This window comes from Pongo pygmaeus, chromosome 20 (genome assembly GCF_028885625.2).
Source record: "Pongo pygmaeus isolate AG05252 chromosome 20, NHGRI_mPonPyg2-v2.0_pri, whole genome shotgun sequence".
Lineage (NCBI taxonomy): Eukaryota > Metazoa > Chordata > Mammalia > Primates > Hominidae > Pongo > Pongo pygmaeus.
The window spans coordinates 15,394,750-15,415,953 of record NC_072393.2 but is presented as its reverse complement, the minus strand read 5'-3'; the positions used below and the strand labels follow the sequence as shown (position 1 = coordinate 15,415,953).

At 48.5% G+C, this 21,204-nt stretch overlaps 1 protein-coding gene across 1 annotated transcript; it reads right to left on the bottom strand.

Annotated features, from left to right (window-relative positions):
- Positions 1-3,937: 3,937 nt before the first annotated feature.
- TEKTL1 (tektin like 1) lies at positions 3,938-16,734 on the bottom strand. The gene is made up of 7 exons (XM_054463042.2): positions 15,831-16,734; positions 13,431-13,535; positions 6,547-6,745; positions 5,677-5,843; positions 5,486-5,581; positions 5,278-5,391; positions 3,938-4,343 (listed from the first exon to the last, which is right to left on the bottom strand). Exons 1-7 carry the CDS (start codon positions 16,398-16,400, stop codon positions 4,095-4,097), a joined length of 1,500 nt encoding a protein of 499 aa, XP_054319017.2. The 5' UTR covers positions 16,401-16,734; the 3' UTR covers positions 3,938-4,094.
- Between the last annotated feature and the right edge of the window lie 4,470 nt (positions 16,735-21,204).

Genomic DNA, 21,204 nt, shown 5'->3' with positions numbered 1-21,204 from the left:
TTTGTTTTTTTTTTTTTTGAGACAGAATCTTGCTCTGTTGGCCATGCTGGAGTGCAGTGGTGTGATCTCGGCTCACTGCAACCTCTGCCTCCTGGGTTCAAGCCCGCCTTAGCCTGCTGAGTAGTTGGGATTACAGGCGTGTGCCAGCATATGCAGCTAATTTTTGCATTTTTTAAAGTAAAGACAGGGTTTCACCGTGCTGGCCAGGCTGGTCTTGAACTCCTGACCTCAAATGATCCGCCTGCCTCAGCCTCCCAAAGTGCTGGGATTACAGGCATGAGCCACCACGCCTGCCCTGCCTACAGTTTTTACAGCCCACACTTAGCCCCTTACTTGCTGGGTGGTGGCATCTATACATTTTGTACTGCTTTGAGCCTATTTCTTCATCTCTAAGGTTGGGATGATGACACCTACCTCATGATGTCATGGAGAAGCTTGCTGGGTGCACAGGACTCACATCTGGGGCAGCAGCTGAAATCTCAGCTCTGAGGCAATGGGGGGAATTGTGCAAATGCTGTTTGGGGACATTGTGTGAGCTGAGATCACAAACTGGGGCGGTGACAGCAAGGTGAGGGTGGCAGGCTGCAAACCCCAGGGCAAGACATTGCTTGCAAGGGGAGCATTTGCCTCCTATGCAAGATTTCTGGGCATCAGGATGGGCAAAGGTGAGGGTAAAGGGATAATTCCCAGCTCCGGGAAGGACCTGCATGAAGGTCAAAAGTCAGCAGGGTGGTTCGGCCCATAGGGGACACTGGCCAATGGACAGAGAGGTGGGTAGGGGCATTTCCCAGCATCTACACTGCAGCATCACAGAGTTCCATGCTCCCATCTGCTAACAGCCCTTTCCCTTCAGACCCACAGGTGGAAAAGGCTCCCCACAATCACTGGCATGTGGATATTATGCTAGCTATCCTTTGAGGTTTCCCTACTAGCTGCCCACACCTTTGCAAACACAGTTAATTTCCGTTATTTACGGTAATGGTCCATAAAGCCACCACGCACACTGAATCAGTGAACACTGAATCATGGCTCATGGGGAAATACAGGATTAGGTTTCTGTGAGCCTGTGGTCATAGCCCTTTTGTCAATGAATCAAGACATAACCTTGTTTTAGGTGTTTCTATTTAAAGAGACCGTATTTGGCCGGGGGCGGTGGCTCATGCCTGTAATTCCAGCACTTTGGGAGGCCAAGGAGGGTGGTCGGAAGTTCACTTGAGGTTGGAAGTTCGAGAGCAGCCTGGCCAACATAGTGAAACCCTGTCTCTACTAAAAATACAAAAATTAGCTGGGTGTGGTGGTGTGTGTCTGTAATTCCAGCTACTCGGGAAGCGGAGGCAGGAGAACCGTTTGAACACAGGAGGCGGAGGTTGCAATGAGCCAAAATTGCACCACTGTACTCCAGCCTGGGCAAAAAGAGTGAGACTCTGTCTCAAAAAAAAAAAAAAAAAAAAAAAAAAAAAAGACACCTTATTTAGTATATGTGATGAATTCATGCTCATGGAGGTCACGACCACAGCACTATAATGCATGCCTGAATGAAGCTTATCTAACACATGTATTTTTCCCCTAAGACACATTTCAGCCTTCCTGTGCTCAGGGACAGCAGACAGCACTTCAGCACTAACCCCTGGAAGTCATTTTAAACAGCAAAAACCACCAACAAAATGCACAAAAATGCACCAAAAAAAAAAAAAAAAAAGAGAGAGAGAGAGAGAGATGCTAAATAGGCTGCAACAAGGACACTTGTTTACGGTAAGAGAGCTGGTGCAAAAAGGCAGCATCACCTTGTTTGACCGCAGAGGGGCAGTGTGCACATCAGGTGGCTAAAAATGTTTTCAAGGCTCTGTGCATGCCTGTAAATAAATGATCGTGAAAGCACTACAAGTACTGATTTTGAAGTGACAAATAAATTTCGGTAAGTGAATTAGCAAGTAAATTTGGGGATAATGAGGATCAACTGTGGTCTCTTTCTTAAACTTCTTTCTCTCTCTCTCTTTTTTTTTTTTTTCGAGACAGAGTCTCACTCTGTCACCCAGGCTGGAGTGCAGTGGAGCGATCTCAGCTCACTACAACCTCTACCTCTGGGATTCAAGCGATTCTCCTGCCTCAGCCTTCCTGAGTAGCTGGGACTACAGGCTTCCGCTACCATGCCTGGCTAATTTTTGTATTTTTAGTAGAGGCAGAGTTTCACCATGTTGGCCAGACTGGTCTTGAACTTCTGACCTCAAATGATCTACCCGCCTCAGCCTCCCTAAGCACTGGGATTACAGGTGTGAGCCACTGCACCCGGCCCTTAAACTTCTTTCAAATAGAGTGTGCTGTTTCTTGTTGATGTCCTGATTGGTACTGGGAAGAAGTACTTGAAGAAGAACAGTTTATGTGGGAGTCTGAGCCACAGGGAGACTGGGGGCCTGTAACCCCCAAGCTGTAGAGTCCGTCTTGACATAAGGGAGCTGGCTGTGACACACAGTGCTTCTGAGTCGGACCAATGGAGCCGAGCCCCAGCTGAACTCCTACCCAGCTCTGTCATCCTGGGCAGATGGCTCTCTTTTTTGCCCATGCATTTTTCTGTCCAATGGCCATAATTGACCCAATCTCCATTCTCTTGTTTTGGGGACTCATTCGGATCCTGGTCCCTGCTTGAGATGTGGAGCATGACAGGTTCAAATCTTGCTTTACCCATCTCTGGCTGTGTAACCCTGGGAAAATGAGAAGAAAAATGAGCTTCATTTTCTTCTCTGCCGAATGTTGGTGCTTAGGTCCGAAAGGATACCAACATTTGTGAGGGCCATTCTCAGCATATATACTGTGAGCTCCACGACGGAGGGACACATCCTTGCTGTATCCCTGGCACCTCACACAGCCTCTGACACAGAGCAGTTGCTTAGGAGATACCTGTGGCTGTAATGCACATTCCTTCTGTATGTGTGCAACACCCTGGATCTTCCTGGGAAGAGCAGGTAAGAATCACAGCTCAGTGTGAGGGGTCCTGCGATGGCGGAGTGTCCACGAGGCTACTGGAAAACCAGAAGGACCTGAACCAGAGCCACACCCAGATGGATGACGTTAGCTGCACCGGATCAACCTGTGACCTCCCTGAGGGTGGGGACCACATCAGCCCTGCTCACTGCTTTATTCTCAGTGCTGGGCTGAGGACCAGACACCACATGGGGTAGGACAGAGCAGAGCTCCTAGAAGTTCCACTTAGAGTGCAGGCTCTTGAGTCTGGAATGAAAATTCCAGCTTTGCTACTTCCTGTGTGACCCTGGGCAAGCTGCACAGCCTGTCTGTGCCTGTTTCCTCAACTGTAAAATGGAGATGCCAATAATAACAGCTCAGGTGCCTTGAGGATATACTATGCAGCCACCATACTATAGGGCTTTCATGCATGAACTCATCTGTCCTCACAGCCACCATTTTTTTTTTTTTGAGGCGGAGTCTCGCTCTTGTCACCCAGGCTGGAGTGCAGTGGCTTGATCTCAGCTCACTGCAACCTCCGCCTCCTGGGTTCAAGCGATTCTCCTGTCTCAGCTTCCCTAGTAGCTGGGATTACAGGTGCGCACCACAAGGGCCAGCTAATTTTTGTATTTTTAGTAGAGACGGGGTTTCACCATGTTGGCCAGGCTGGTCTCGAACTCCTGACCTCGGGTGATCCACCTGCTTCAGCCTCCCAAAGTGCTGGGATTACAGGTGTGAGCCACCGCGCCCCGCCTACAACCACCATTTGAAGTGGATGCTGTCATGCTCCTCATTTTACAGGTTGGAGAGACCAGGGCCAGAGAGCGACAGTGACTTGTCCAACGATACACAGCTTGAAACTGGGAAGCTGGAATTTAAATCCCAGCCATCTGGCACCCAAATCCATCCTATTAACTACCAGGATATGCTGCTTATAACGTGTCCTAGGGTAAGTGGTTGACATACAGTAGGTGCCTAATACATGATAATTATTGTTATTTTTAATTATAATTCTCCTAGAGGGTGCTTGGAGGGAGGGTGCGTCAGGGGAGGGGGAGGGCCATGGGGCTGTGCCTGTTCTCCGAGGTCCCAGCCAGCATCCAACCAGCCGGCTGGGGCGGGGGACGCTGGGGTCACTAGGGTTCCGCGCTGCTCTTGCGGCGCGGCGGCGGCGTGGGCGGGTCCCAGTCCTTAACCAGGCGCTGCGCCTGCTCGTAGCACACGTGCGGTTGCCGCTGGCGCAGGCGCAGGCGCACCACGTTGTTGTCCACCTCATGCCCGATGTTCTTGCAGTTGAGGCCCCAGGTGAGGTTCTTGTGCGTGGCAAGCAGCTCGTCCAGGTTCTTTTCCAGGTACGTGATGTGGCGCTGCAGCTTGTCGGTGCCCTGGAGAGGGAGCAGAGCAGACCCGTGAGCCAGAGCAGATGGCAGGGAGCTACCCGGGGTGGGCAGGCACACCTGCGCCAGGTGTGTGTGTAAGGAACACAGCTGAGGAGGGGAACACATCTGAGTGGGCCAGGTGTGCCTGGAAAAAAAAAAAAAAAAAAAAAACCGCGACAGGGCAGGCTGAGGGAGGGGAATGCATCTAGTCAAGATGTGTAGGAAGGATCCTCCTTAGGAAGGGTGCTTAATAATAACAGCTCAGGGCCGGACGCGGTGGCTCACACCTGTAATCCCAGCACTTTGGGAGGCCGAGGCGGGCGGATCACTTGAGGTCAGGAGTTCAAGACCAGCCTGGCCAACATAGCAGAACTCTGTCTCTACTAAAAATACAAAAAGTAGCCGGATGTGGTGGCACGCACCTGTAATCCCAGCTACTCAGGAGGCCGAGGCAGGAGAATCGCTTGAACCCGGGAGGCGAAGGTTGCAGTGAGCCAAGATTGCGCCACTGCACTCCAGCCTGGGTGACAGAGCGAGACTCTGTCTCAAATAATAATAATAATAGTTAATAATAACAGCTCGGCTGCTTTAAGGGTATTCTATGCAGGTGCCATGCTACACGCCTTTCATGCATGAACTCATCTGTCCTCACCACCACCATTTGAAGTGGGTGCTGACGTGCTCCTCATTTTACAGGTTAGAGAGACTAAGGCCAGAGCTGGACAGGGAGGGTGTGTGTGAGGGGGGAGGACAGGGGTTGAGGGGACTTATTTGAGCCAGGTGTGGGTACTGAAGCCCCCGCCTCCCCACTTCGTGGCAGGAGTTGAAGGACAGGCCGACTTGGGTGAGCGGGGGATCATACCTGGTCCAGATGTGCTTGAGGAAGGAGCCTTACCATTGGCGGGGCTGCGCCTAGAGGGGTATGGGGGAGGGGGTTTACCTGTGCGAGGCGCGCAGCCTCTGGGAGTTGGGTGCCCACGTGTCTCTGGTACATGCGAACCAGGGGTCTGTCCAGCTTTTCTGCGGTCTCTAGGTGAACTTTTGACAGAGGACCCTGGTGGGGTGCGGTGTGCAAGCGCATTGAAACCCAGCCTCCACCCACCGGCACCCCTGCCTCCACCCCCGAAGGCTCTCACCCCGAACCGTACCTTAATGAGACCGTGGGTGGTGTAGAACTCTTGGTTATATTTCGTACACCGGAGGATAGTTCCCCTCATCAGTCCTAACGTCATATTTAATCTTTCCTGGGGCAGGGAAGCGCAGGGGGATCACGCTGGCTCCCAGTCCCAGTCTCCTCCCCTGTCCCACTCTGGCCCGCAGCAGCAGGTAATGCGCTCACCTTCAGCTCCAAGGTCTCGCTCGCCTTCTGCGCCAGCGAGGCACACACGCGGTCGCTTATCTGCAGCTGTTGCTCCCGGACGTCCACCTCGTTCTTTGCCATTTCCACCAAGGTGTTCTTGGACTCGACCAACAACCGCTTGGCTTCGTTTAGCGCCAAGGCGCACGCTGCAAATGCCCAGGATGCGCGTGGGGGTGCCAAGTCCTCCGTTCCCAGAGCCCCTGTCCCTCTCTCTATTCTCAGGTGGTGGTGGGCCCTGGGCGAGGGGGTTTTATTGAGGGACTGGGTGAAAGTCCAGGGGGCGCGGGGGTAGTGTAAGCAGCGTCTTGGGTTGGTTTCCTTAGAAGCAGAGCCTGTAACCTGTAATCCCAGCACTTTGGGAGGCTGAGGCAGGTGGATCACCTGAGGTCAGGAGTTCGAGACCAGCCTGGCCAACATGGTGAAACCTCCACCTCTACTAAAAATACAAAAATTAGCCGGGCGTGGTGGCAGGCGCCTGTAATCCCAGCTGCTCAGGAGGCCGAGGCAGGAGAATCGCTTGAACCTGGGAGGCGGAGGTTGCAGTGAGCTGAGACCAGGCCATTGCACTCCAGCCTGGGTGACAGAGCGACTCCATCTCAAAGAAAAAAAAAAAAGAAAAAAAAAAAAAAGCAGAGCCTGTGAATGACTGAGTCCTCGGCGAGTGCGGGCAGGAGAGCGCAGGGGGAAAAGCCAAGTGACAATGTGTGCTCAGCAAGATAGGCTTTCAGTCCTCCCATTGACTCTAGGGCTATTTCCCAGGAAAGGGACAGCTAAGTGGGCAAGGGGCTGCACTGACAGTCAAGGGGATCTGGGTGGGCACCAATACGACCCAGTACAGTGGACTCCTACCTGGGGTATAGGTGCCCACAGGGTCTGGAGGAGGCGTTTTCTGACCTTGTGTGCGTGGGGTGGGGGCCCGGGAGAGGTTCACCCATGAGTGGCGTCCGGCCTGCTCCAGAACCTTGTCCAGAGGCTGGTTCATGAGGTCCACGGCTTGGAGCCGCTCCTTGAAGCAGAAGTTCAGGGTGTCTCGGCAGGAGGCCAGGGTCTGGGTGGGGAGGGGAGGAGGAGAAGGCAGAGTGAGAACTGGGAGGTTGAGAGAAGTGGATGAAAGTGATTTCTCTGCTGCAGGCTTGAGCCTTATAGGCTGTAAAGCATTTCTACCTCTAAACGGAAACTGACCCTCTCATTTTTTTTTTTTTTTTTTTTTTTTTGAGACAAAATCTTGCTCTGTCATCCAGGCTGGAATGCAGTGGTGCCACCACAGCTCACGAGAGCCTCAACATCCTGGGCTCAAGTAATCCTTCTGCCTAAGCCTCCTGAGTAGATGGGACTACAGGAGTAAAGCACCATGCCCTGCTATTTTTAAAACTTTTTGTAGAGAAGGGGCCTGACTATGTTGTCTAGGCTGGTCTTGAACTCCTGGCTTCAAGCTATCCTCCTGCTTTGACCTTCCAAAATGTTGGAATTACAGGCGTGAGGCAGTGTGCCTAATTTTTTTTTGATACTGGAAAAGGTTTTTACTTATGGATATATATACATACATATATATATATATATTTTTTTTTCTTTTGAGACACAGTCTCACTCTGTTGCACAGGTTGTAGTGCAGTGGTGCAATCATAACTCACTGCAGCCTCAACCTCCTGGGCTCAAGTGATCCTCTTGCTTCAGCCTCCTGAGACAGTTAATTTGTATTATTTATTTTTTTTTTTGTAAAGACAGGGTCTCACTATGTTGCCTAGGCTGGTCTCAAACTCCTAGGCTCAAGCAGTCTTCCTGCTTCAGCCTCCCAAAGTTTTAGGATTGCAGGCATGAGCCACTGTGCCTGGCCTGGAAATATTTTTTGATTTAACTTATTTCCCCAATGTTCCAGATAAATATTTTCTTTCATGAAATCTTTTTTAGGAGAGACATGTCTACGTCTTATGAAAAAATGATTTTTTTTCCTCCTTTGACTCACATCACACCACCCCTCAAGGTTTACTTTATTATTTTACTTAAGTTTTTGTTTTTAATTGAAAAATAATAATTGTATATGTTTATGGCATGCAGTGTGATGCTTTGATTTGTGTATGCAATGTGGAAGGATGTTATCAAGCTAATTAACATATCTATTTTCTCACATACTTATCATTTTTTTGTAGTAAGTTCATTTAAAACATATTCTTTTTCACTTAATTTTCCCAGCTTTATTGAAGTATAATTGACAAATAAAAATTGTATTTATTTAAGGTGTACAACTTGATGTTTTGACCTATGAACACACTGTGAAAAAGTCACTGCATTCAGGCTGGGTGCGGTGGCTCATGCCTGTAATTCCAGCACTTTGGGAGGCCAAGGTGGGAGGACCGCTTGAGCCTAGGAGTTCAAGACCAGCATGGGCCACATGGTGAAACTCCATCTCTACAAAAAAGCAAAAAATTAGCAAGGCATGGTGATTCACGTCTGTAATCCCAGCTACTCAGGAGGCTGAGGTGAGAGGGTCACCTAAGCCTGGGAGGTTGATGCTGCAGTGAGCCGTGATTGCACCACTGCACTCTAGCCTGGGCAAGAGTGAGACCCTGTCTCAAAACAAAAACAAAAACAACCATGAACAGTACAGTTTCCTCAATAGCCATTACAGATAAACACATGGATGAGTTGGTGGTGCTGAATAGATATTCCCTCAAACGTGGCTTTTAGAGAAGGGGAGGTGTGTTAAGGTATGGGAACGTGGAGATAAGAGTCAAAGGTCAGGCAATTCTGCTTACATTTTTCCCAGGTGATGGGTGTTCACTTGGATGTCAGGTAATCCAGGGAAGTAATATATGTATATATGTTGAGATAGGGCCTCACTCAGTCTCCCAGGCTGGAGTGCAGTGGCATGATCACAGCTCACAGCAGCCTGGACATCCTGTGCTCAAGCGATCCTCCCACCTCAGCCTCCCAAGTAGCTGGGACACAGACACATGCCACCACACTGGCTAATTTTTTTTTCTTCTAATTTTTGTAGGGACGAGGTCTTACTATGTTGTCCAGGCTGGTCTCAAACTCCTGGGCTCAAGCGATCCACCCACCTTGGGCTCTCAAAGTGCTGGAATTACAGGTGTGAGCTGCTGTGCCCAGCTAGAGAAATGTCTTAAAATCACTTTTTTATTCACAAAGTTGTCTTCTGTTTATGGCACTGTGCATAATAATCAGGTAAAAGTGAGTCTGCTCATTTCCAGACAGATCATGCAATGGTGCTATCTTGGCTCACTGAAACCTCCACCTCCCGGTTCAAAGGATTCTCCTGCTTTGGCCTCATGAGTAGCTAGGATTACAGTCATGTACCACCACACCCAGCTAATTTTTGTATTTTTTAGTACAGACAGGGTTTTGCTATGTTGACCAGGCTGGTCTCAAATTTCTGACCTCAGGTGATCCACCCGCCTCAGCCTCCCAAAGTGCTGGGATATGGATTGGTTCTGAGAAATTGGTTTTCTTCCTCACTTCATTCTTGACCCTTTCCTGTTCTTTTATTTTGAGACAGGGTCTTGCTATGTTGCTCAGGCTCGTCTTGAACGCCTGGGCTCAAGTGATCCTCCTGCCTCAGTCTCCCAAAGTATTGGAATTACAGGTGTGAGCCACCACACCTGGCCCCTTTCCAGCTCTTGTTGGTGTTCTTGGGAAGAAGCAATTTCCAAGTTGAAGCTCAGACATCTCCTACCTCCTTACCCAGGTCAGAAGCCTTCAGTGACTCTTTGGGGGTGGGGTGAGGGGAGCAGTAAGAGACAGCAACAGCTTCCCTGTGCTGGGTGTCCATTGCTTGGTTTCTGTGCCTGGCTCTGTTCTGGCACCCTGAGAAAGCAGCCTGTCTCATGCATTTCCCCACTGTAACATGGGGAGCTGGCACTCACTATACCCACATCTTGATCTTCCTGTGTCACCCCCTTGATTCTCAACTGGCACTCATCCCATCCCCACCTCTAGCCTTGAAGTCTCCCTTCCTCTGCTCTGATCCATATTAAGAGACTGCTATTCTCTGTGTTCCCCCCTCCCCCCAGGCTGTATCTCATCTGGACAGCATCCCACCATCGAAATCTTACTTCCTCCACAATAAAATGAAGCATGTCATATTCCTTTGATATTTGCAATTATTTGAGAGTTATATCAAAACAAGTCATTTGCACATATACACCCTTATAAACACTCTCCATCAAGATATAAAATATTTCCATCATGCCATACATTTCTCTGGCTCCCCTTTCCTCTCTCCCTCCCTGACCCCCTCTAGTAAGCTGACTTGGAGATTAGTTTTACCTGTTTTAGTCCTTCCTTCCTTCATTCATTTACAGAATATTGCTCTGTCTCCAAGGCTGGATTGCAGTGGCATGATCCTGGCTCACTGTGGCCTCAAACTCCTGGGCTCAAGAGATCCTCTCAGCTCAGCCTCCTAAATAGCTAGGACTACAGGTGCATGCTAACCATGCCCAGTTATTTTTTAAACATTTTTGTAGAGATGATATCTTGCTATGTTGTGCAAGCTGGCCTCAAATTCCTGGCCTCAGACTCCTGGCCTCAAGCAACTCTCCTGCTTGGGCCTCCCAAAGTGCTGGGATAACAGAGGTGAGCCACTGCACCCAGCCAAGTCTTGCCTGTTCTTAAGGAGTTGATAAATTTCCATCCTATGGATGGCAGACCTGTTTTTGTAAGTAAAATTTTATTGAAACACAGTCATGCCCATTCATATGCATATCATTTCTGGTTGTTTCCATGGCACACTGGCCAAGTTGAGTAGTTGTGACAGAAACTGCACAGCACACAAGGCTGAAAGCATTTACTAACTGTCCCTTGAAGAAAACCCTTGCTGAATCTAAAACTTCATATAAATGGAATCCTACAGAGTGTACACTTTATGTCCAGCTTCTTTCTCTGAATATGATATCTTTGGGATTTATTCATTTGGTTAAAAAGTAGACTTAAAAAGTCTTTTGTTCATGAATTCAAATATTAATTATACCCCTACTGATGCCAGGCGATGTGCCAGGTGGTGGGGATGCAGTGACCAGCAAGACAGCTGTCCAGGCTGGGCACAGTGGCTCATGCCTGTAATCCTAGCACTTTGGGAGGCCGAGGCAGGTGGATCACGAGGTCAGGAGTTTGAGACCAGCCTGGCCCACATGGTGAAACCACGTCTCTACTAAAAATACAAAAATTAGCCGGGTGTGATTACAGGCAGGCACCTGTAATCCCAGCTGCTCGGGAGGCTGAGGTCGGAGAATTGCTTGAACTCGGGAGGCAGAGGTTGCAGTGAGCTGAGATCACGCCACGCCACTGCACTCCAGCCTGGGAAATAGAGCCGACTCAAAAAAAAAAAAAAAAAAAAAAAGGACAGCTGTCCAGTTCAGCACCACGGACAGCGTTCCACCGGCCCTGGAGTCTCCTACCTCGTCTACACCGTCGACCCTCAGCCTGTCCCTTCTTCTGCTCTCCTCCCCACCCCCCAGTCAACACATCCTTACTGAGCTTTGCTACGTGAAATCTAATTTAGTACTGTATCTGCCTTCAAGGTCCAATGCTTGTTCAAATGCAGTTTACCTGAGGAGCCTACCTGGAGTCAACATGAGCAAGTTGACATATGTAGATAAGATGCAGTGGACTAGAGAAATGGGTATCTAGAGGGGCATGGAGATCAAGAGAGGTGGGCTTTTTATTGTAGTAAAATAGATATAACATAACACGTTGCTATTTTAACCTTGTTAAGTGTACAGTTTAGTGGTATTAAGTGTATTCGTACAACCATCACCTCCAGTAAGCTGACTTGGAGATTAATTTTACCTGTTCTGTTCCTTCCCTCCTTCCTTCATTCATTTATATAGAATCTTGCTCTGTCTTCCAGGCTGGATTGCAATCCACCTCCAGAACTTTTCATCATCCTAACACATCTGTACCCATGAAAGAATAACTCTCCCTTTGTTCACTGGTGACAATGAGCCAAGACAGAAGGAAATGTTGATGATGCAGGAGAAGGGTGGAAGGGTGGAATTATAGGATTGACAGAGGAAAAATGAGAGAGGTTCCCTTTGGTGGTTTTCATTGAAATCCCTGTAGAGCAAGGAAGGAACAGGGAGCTGGAGAGGACTAAAGGAAGAGAAGTTATGAAATCACTTGCCCAGCAGGTCAGCAAGTCTTCTAGAGACTTAAGGCGAGGTATCTGGGAAAGGTTTGTGTGCCAATTTGAGGTTTGACTTCATGATTTTAAGTTGAAACAAATCTGATTGGTGGTAAGTATTTTTCTCCAGCGATATTCAGACTAGGTCCTGCCAAGCAGCCTGTCTCTGTTTCTATCTATATCTGTCCTTTCCCACCTCTCTCTCTCACTCTTGCAGAGACAGGGTCTTCCTCTATTACCCAGACTGGAGTGCAGAGGTATGATCATGGCTCACTGCAGCCTTGAACTCCTGGATTCAAGCAATCCTCCTCCCTCAGCCTCCTGAATAGGGACTGCAGGTACGTGCAACTGTGCCTGGCTAGTTTTATTTTATTTTAAAATAGAGATGAGGCCTTGCTATGTTGCTCAGACTGGTCTTGAACTTCTGGCCTCAAGAAGCAATCCTCCAGCCTTGGCCTCCCAAAGTACTGGGATTATGGGCATGATCCATTTCCCTCTTTATTGCCCTTTGCTCCCACGTCCATCCTCAGGGGCTTCTCCCTTCTCTGCCTCCGACTTCCTGGAAGGATATTTCAGGAATCATCAGATTTAAAGGAATATGACAGTGGCCAGAAGAGATGCCATATTCCAGTTCAGCACCACGGACAGCGTTTCAGCAGCCCCCTGAGTCTCCTGCCTCGTCCACACCCTCGTCCCCCAGCCTGTCCCTTCTTCTCCCCTCCTCCCCACTCCCCAGTCAACACAACCTTACTGAGCTTTGCTACGTGAAATACAATTTAGTACTATATCTGCCTTCAAGGTCCAATGCTTTTTTAAATGTAGTCTAGCTGAGGAGATCTCTATATAAAAGCAAGGAAAGTTCAACAACAATAAGACTTGACAGTTCAATCTCACAATAGGAAATAAAACAAGTCCCCAGCCTGTATTTTCTTTGAATGCCTTTAGAATGTTTACTCTTCAAGGACAAGGCTAGTTCTTTCTCAGTCACCACTTTACCTATGATGCCAAGCCTGGTGCCTGGGAAGCAGGTACCAGATTAGTATTTATCAAAGGGATGACTCGAAAGCACACAAGTTGCCTGTGAACCCTAACAGGTTCCAAAGGCCCCCTGAAGTCTGGCTGCTCTTCCCCCTTCATTTGTGCCCTCATGAAGAAGTTCTCATTGCAAGTGTGAAGGATGCAGCGAGAGATCAAGTCTGGCTGAAGCTGGAGCACGTGTTAGAGTGCAAAGAGCTACACTCTAGTCACCTGGGCTGAAACCACAGCGCTTTCACTGATGGCTTTGCTTATTAGGTGAGGTCATCTCTCTCTGGGTCTCAGTTTCCTCATCTCTATTGAGGAAATCATAGTTTCTGCCTCACAGGACAGCCTTAAGGAGTGGAATCAATGACTGCGCAGGGTTTGGTACAGAGTGGGTGTTCATTGTTATTCTGAGACCCAACTTCATCTCCTATGGCCTCACTTTTTCCATTTCACAAAGTGAAATGCAATGGATATCTGGTCAGTGTGGCTTGAAGGAATTACTATTGTGGTTTGTCCATTAGGCAGCCAGGGATCCCCCTCCAGCCCCTGTAACTTGTCCACAGGCACCCCTAACCTTGAGTAGGACCTCTGATTTTTCCATATCTCTCTCCATCTTCCTCTTCATGCTTTTCAGCTCCTCTTTCTCCCATGTAAGCATACTGTCAGCTTTGTCCCGGACCTAGAAAACAAGGAGAGAATCTCTCATATCACTGGGAAAGGGCTGGGAAGAGATTCCTATTTCCGGGGTGGTAGAGGGTTTGCCAGCCTCATAAACTCTGAGTTTGAAGGATGAAGTTGGGGGTACTCTCATCCTTTGGGTGGGGTGTCTCACTCTTTGAGAAAGTTTGAACTTTTCAGTGGGCTCTCTCACCTGGGGGGTCTTGCTCTCTGGAGCTTGAGGTTGGGGGCATCTCTCTTTTACAGATAGGAGTCCAGGGGGCTGAGATGAAGGTGTCTCAACTTGGGGGAGGGTTGTTCTCAACCCCTGAGGCTGGGAGCTGGGCACCCCTTCCTCAGTGATGGTCTTATCTCCTCTCCCTGGCTACAGGTGGAGGGATCATATCATAGGGATGATGAGGGTTTACCTTTTTGGAGTCTTAATATTTGGATCTGGGGGCTGAGGGTAGGAATCCCATTCTGTGGGTGGGGTCTCATCTCTCCCCCGGGAGGCAGGAATTTTTGTACCTTTTGGGGTGGGGATTTGAGGTTTCACTTTAAGGGGAAGATTTCACCAGGACTGGTACTAGAAGTCTCACTCTTTCTCTCCGGATGGGGGCTTAACCTTTGGGTGTGAGGGTTGGGAGTCTGAAGTCTCTCTCTGTAGGGCGGACTTATTCCTTTCACCACAGATGAGGCCTGGGGGTGGGGATTTTCACTTCCTGAAGCCAGGGGAGTTGGGTTTTATTTAACATTCTGGGGGGAGTTTCACCTGGGTTGGGACCAGGGTATCAGCTGCTCTCCTCAGCTGGGAGTTGGGAGTGTGTTTTCACTAGGACTGGGGCACTGAGGGTCTGACACCTATGGAAGGGTCTTACCCTCTGGGCCTGGGATCTAGGTGGATGATTTTATGCCTGGGCTGAGGGCTGTGGGTTTTACTTTTTGGGGAGATTTTCATGGAGTCTGAATCAGGGGCTGCACCCTCTCTCCCTGGCTGGGAGATTTGGATAATTTTCTCCTCTGGGACAGGGAAGCTGAGGATCTCATCTCCTTGGGCAGGGCTCACTCTTTGGGTCTTGGGGGCTTAGGCATCTCTTCCTGGGCCTGTCTCCATCATTTTTTGTTTGTTTGTTTGTTTTTGAGTCTCACTATCTCCCAGGCTGAAGTGTAGTGGCCCTATCATATTTCACTACAGCCTTGAACTCCTGAGCTCAAACAATTCTCCTGCCTCAGCCTCCCAAGTAGCTGGGACTAGAGGCATGCACCACCATGCCAGGCTATTTTTTTTAAACTTTGGTGCAGACAGGGTCTTGCTGTGTTGTCCAGGTTGGCCTTAAACTCCTGGCCTTAAGCAATCCTCCTGCCTTGGCCTCCTGAAGTGCTGGGATTACAAGCACAACCTACCAAACTTGGCTAATTTACCTCCAATTTTTGGAGAGATGGGATCTCACTGTGTTGCCCAGGCTGGTTTGCAGTTGGCCTGATTATAGCTTACTGCAGCCTCAAACTCTTGGGCTTAAGCAATCCTCCTGCCTCAGCCTCCAAGTAGCTGGGACCATAACTGCAGGCCACCATGCTGGGCCATTAAAATTTTTTTTTTTTTTTTTTTTTTTTTTTGTAGAGACAGGGTCTCACTATGTTGCTCAGGCTGGTCTCCAACTCCTGGCCTCAAGTGATCCTCCTGCATCGGCATCCCAAAATGCTGGGATTACAGGTGTGCACCAACACACCCAGCTAACTTTTTAAAATTTTTGGTAGAGACAGGTTCTCACCTGTCACCCAGGCTGGAGCATAGTGGTGCCATCATAGTTCACTGCAACCTGGAAGGCCTGGCCTCAAGCAGTCCTCCCACCTAGGCCTCCCAGAGTGCTGGGATTACAGGCGTGAGCTACTGCACCCGGACCTCATCTTCTTGTGCCCTTATTCACCGGAGTTCGGTGTTCTCTCTATGGAAGATTTTTTTTTTTTTTTTTTTTTGAGATGGAGTTTTGCTTTTGTTGCCCAGGCTGGAGTGCAATGGCACGATCTTGGCTCACTGCAACCTCTGCCTCCCGGGTTCAAGTGATTCTCCTGCCTCAGCCTCCCAAGTAGCTGAGATTACAGGCATGCGCCACCAGGCCCAGCTAATTTTGTATTTTTAGTAGAGACGGGGGTTTCACCATGTTGGTCAGGCTGGTCTCGAACTCCTGACCTCAGGTGATCAACCAGCCTCGGCCTCCCAAAGTATGGAAAGGGTTTCTCCGGGGCTGAACACCGCATAGCGGCGGCCTCAGTCTTTGCAATTAGGCTGGGGTTGGGGGAGGGGGGAGGGTCCCACCTTCTCAGACTTGGGCCTGTAGCCCCGCAGCTTGACGCTCTGCTGGTTAATAAGCAGACCCTTGCGCACTTCGCTGAGCCTGTGGTCGGTGACCTCGCGCTGGCGCAGCAGCTGTCGCACCCGCCCGTTAATCTGGTGCTGTGCGCGGCCGAGGCGGGCGGCGGTGAGGCGCGCTCCACGCGCGTGCGCGTGCACCACCTCGGTGGTCTGCAGGGCGCGCGCTTTGCGGTGCAAGGGTAGCGGCAGGCGGGCGTACCAGGCGGGCGGCTTCATCTTGCCCTTCCACAGCGTGACGCCCTCGCCTGGCGGCGGCTTCTCCAAGGTGCCACCGCCTTTGATCATCTCCACGTGGAAGCGCCAGGGCTGGATGTAGGCGGCGCGGCCGAGGTGGTGGGCCAGGTTCGGGTCCAGCACGCTGTCCTTGGGCTGCCACATGGTCACCGCCTCCTGCCCGCAGCGATCGGTCAGTATGTGCGCGGTCCTTGCCATGGCCTGAGCTGCCTCGCGCCATGCTGGGGCCCCAACGCGTGTGTCCTGGCTGCGCTCAGCCGGGTGTGCCAACACGCGCATGGTCCCTGCTTGGTCTCTCGGCCTGGCCGGGGACCCCTAGGCGGAGCGGAGGGGACCCCAAAGACACACAACTCTTTCCTGGCCTGTAGAGAGAGTGTACTGAGAGCGCCCGTCACCATAGCGATGGGCGCAACAAGGAAGGTGGAATTCCAGAGGTGGGGGGAGGAGTAGGACGGACTCTGCTTTGGAACTTGGACTAAGGGCGTTGGCATCCTGACTGCTTGAGAAAGAGTCCATGTAGCATCCCTCTCGCCGTTGCTTCCAGCAACATGGCCATTCTTCCACCTTTAGGATGTCCTAAGAGCTTCCAGCTGTCCAGGTCACACTCTGTGGCATGTCGGTAAGCATGGAAGAAGGGCCATGCTTCTCACCAGGCATTCCTATCGCCGTTACCTTCCAGCGCATGACCCTTCTTTCAGCTTCAGGATGTCCTAAGCGCTTTCCCGCTTGGAAGCTTGGGACTTGCTGTCCCCACTGGTAGAATACTCCGCTGGCCACTTTGCAGTTTTCAGGTTTTTGCTGGCTGGGTTCTTGGTGTTCTTGACTACCCAAAAGTAGCTCTTTCAGTCTTACGTTTTCTTTTCTTTTCTTTTCTCTCTCTCTCTTTCTTTCTTTCTTTCTTTTTTTTTTTTTTTTTGACAGAGTCTTGCACTGTCGCCTGGGCTGGAGTGCAGTGGTGCAATCTGGGCTCACTGCAATCTTCACCTCTTGGGTTCAAGAGATTCTCCTGCCTCAGTCTCCTGAGTAGCTGGGCTTACAGGCGCCCACCACCATGCCCAGCTAATTTTTTGTATTTTTTTTTTTAGTAGAGATGGGGTTTTGCCATGTTGGCCAGGCTGGTCTCGAACTCCTGACCTCGTGATTCTCCTGCCTCGGCCTCCCAAAATGCTGGCGTTACAGGCGTGAGCCACCACGCCTGGCCTAGTCTTACATTTTCTTTCGTGTCTTCATGGAACTCACCGCTATCTGAAATTATCTTATTCATTTATTGGTTTACTTTTTAACTTTTGGGCATCTCTCACTTGCCCTAGAAGAATTAAGAGCCTTTAAAAACATTTTATCTTTATGGATTTGCGGTACAAGTGCAGTTTTGCTACATGGATATATTTCGTAGTGGTGAAGACTAGGCTTTGAGTGCAACCATCACCCAAATATTTTACATTGTAGCCAATAGGTAGTACTGTATCCCTCACCCACTTCTCACCCTCCTACCTACGGGAGCCTCCAATGTCTGTTTTCCACTCTGTCCATGTGTACCCATGGTTTAGCTTCCACTTAGAAGTGAGAACATGAGTTTTTTTGACTTTCTATTTCTCAGTCATTTCACTTAGGATAATGGCCTCTAGTTCCCTCCATGTTGCTGCAGAAGACATGATTTCACTGTTTTTTATGGCTGAGTAAGTATTCCACGGCATATATATGTGATATATATCCGCTATATATATAGGCTATGTAGATAGGATATCTATGTGATATATATGTTATCTAGATAGCATATATATGATATTTATAGATATATAGATATCTATGTGATATATGCTATTTAGATAGCATATCTATGTGATAGATATGCTATATATAGGGCATATGTATTTGGTATAGATATGCTATATATATGCTGTCTAGATAGCATATCTATGTGATATATATGCTATCTAGATATGTGATAGATATGCTATTTTTAGGGCATTTGTATCTGATATATATATGCTATCTAGATAGCATATCTATGTGATCTCTCTAGATAGCATATATGTATATTATATATATATATGTTTATATATTTGAGACAAGGTCTCACTCCAATTTCCCAGGCTGAAGTGCAGTGGCATGATCTCGGCCCACTGCAACCTCTGCCTCCCAGGCTCAGCTGATTCCATCACCTTGGCCTCCTGAATAGCTGAAATTACAGGTGCCTGCCACCACGCTAATTATTTTTGTTTTTTTTAGTAGAGATGGGGTTTTTGCCATGTTACCCAGGTTGGTTTCAAACTCCTGGACTCAAGCAATTCGACTCCCTCGACCTCCCAAAATGCTGAGATTACAGGGGTGAATCACTGCACCCAGCGTGTATACCATATTTTAACATCCAATCATCTGCTAATGGGCACATAAGTTGATTCCATAACTTTGCTACAGTGAATAGTGCTGCCATAAACATGTAAGTGTGGATGTCTTTTTAATATAATGATTTCTTTTCCTTTAGGTATGTACCCAGCAGTGGGATTGCTGGATCAAAGGGCAGTTCTATTTTTAGTTCTTTGAGAAATTGCCATCTGTTTCCCTAGAGGTTGTACTAATTTGCATCCCCACCAACAGTGTATAAGCTTTCCCTTTTCTCTGCATCCTTGCCAACCTCTTTTTTTTTTTTTACTTTTAAAATAATAGATATTCTGTATATATATATATATATATATTTTTTTTTTTTTCTAAAGAGACTGAGCCCCACTTTGTGGCCCAGGCTGGAGTGCAGTGGGGGGATCATGGTTCACTGCAGCCTCCAACTCCTGATATCAAGCCATCCTTCTGCCTCAGTCTCCCAAGAAGCGGGGACTATAGGTGCACGCCACCACACTTGGCTAATTTTTAAATTTTTTGTAGAGACAGAGTCTTGCTAACATTGCCCAGGCTGGTCTCAAACTCCTGGGCTCAAGCAATCCTTCCACCTCAGCCTCCCAAAATGGTGAGATTATAAGCCTGAGCCACTGCACCCAGACTCATTGTGTGTGTGTGGTTTGTTTGTTTGTTTTTTTTTTGGGGGGCAGACTTTTGATCTTGTTGCCCAAGCTGGAGTGCAGTGGCGTGAACTCGACTCACTGCAGCCTCTGCTTCCTGGGTTCAAGCGATTCTTCTGCCTCAGCCTCCCGAGTAGCTGGGATTACAGGTGCGCATCACCACACCCGGCTAATTTTTGTATTTTTAGTAGAAATGGGGTTTCACCATGTTAGCCAGGCTGGTCTCAAACTCCTGACCTCAGGTGATCCACCCATCTTGGCCCCCCAAAGTTCTGGAACTACAGGTGTGAGCCACCATGCCCGGCCTCTCATTGTGATTTTAATTGGCATTTCTCTGATGATTGACTCTAAGAGCCTCTAGAGCAGGAAGCATGCTAGTCTTGTATCCTCAGTGTCTGTATAGTTCATGGCACATAGTGGGTCCTTAATACACATAGGATAAAGAAACGGATGGAATCAATCGCATGCTATGATCATTTTACTTGTTTTTTTTTGCGAGATGAAATTTTCATAAATACAATGAATGATTTTAAGGTGCACAATTCAGAGGCATTTAACACCTTCACAATGTGGTGCAACCACCACTTGTATCGAATTCTAAAACACTTCACCAATCCCCAAATAAAACCTCATCCCCAAGAGCACTCACTCTCATTCCCCTGTCCCCTCAGCTCCTGGTAACCACTCATCTGCTCCCTGTCTCTGTAGATTTGCCTGTTCTGGACATTTCATGTCAATGGAATCTCACACTATGTGGCCTTTTGTATCTGGCTTCTCTCACTCAGCATCATGTTTTCCAGATTTGTCCATGTTGTAGCACGGATCAGTGCTTCTGTCCTTTTCATGGCTGAATCATATTCCATTGCGTTTATATACCATAACTTTGTTTATCCATCTGACCAATGATGGACATTTGTTTTTCACTTGTGAGCTTCATGAGGGCATTGATCTCGCCTCTCCTATTTACCACTGTATTCCACCACCAAGCACCCAGCACAGATAGTGGCCCATGGCAAGCACTCAATACGTATTTATTAGAGGAATACATAAGTGGAAGAATCAATACATATTTTATTTTTATTTTATTTTATTTTTTCAGACAGGATCACACTCTGTCACCCAGGCTGGAGTGCAGTAGCATGATCATGGCTCACTGCAGCCTCAACTTCCTGGACTCAAGGGATCCTCTCATTCTCAGCCTCCCAAGTATCTAGGACTACGGGCATGTGCCACCATGCATGGCTTATTTTTTAATTTTCTTTTCTTTCTTTTTTTTTTTTTTTTTTTTTTTTTTTTGTAGAGACAGGGTCTTGCTATGTTTCTCTGGCTGGTCTTGGACTCTTGGCCTTAAGCTATTCTCCTGCCTCAGCCTACCAAGGTGCTGGGATTACAGACATGAGCCACCGTGCCTGTCCAAATATTTTCGTACTGAGTGAATGAGAGGTGCGACAGTCAAGAAAGAATGAATGACCCTGGGTTTGTAACCAAGGGATCATTCAGTAATGGGGGGTGGGGGGAATAAGATGGGCAACCAGTGACTCCCATGCCAGCCATCCTGGAGACCCGCCATTATGTTCTTTAGGGCCACTAGCAAGAAATGGGGCCAGATAACCTTTGGCGATGGAGGCTTGGGAATATGGGGTTAGCACAGTCATTTGCTGCTGGGACCAGTGGTATCTGGTTCAACAAATTTTCATGAGCATCAGGAGAATATTATGGTCTGTATTCTGGATCCAGATGAACTAGGATTCAAATTATGATTCTGCCACTTGCTGTCTACGTGATCTGGAGCAATTCACTTAACATCTCTGTGCCTGCGTTGCCCCATCTGTCAACTCAGATAATAGGATTGTGGCATGGAGACAATGAGTTAATATGAATGAAGTGCTTAGCACCGTGGCTGACACCTAGTAAGCATTATGTAAGTGTTTACTTCTGACTTTTATTAATGGAATGAACCCATGAATGAGCTATTTCAAAACCAGAAGAGGTCCAGAGAGGGTTTCACAAAGAACCTGGGAGACACCTCATGTGAGATGACCTTCTGCACACAGCCATCTACCTTTGCT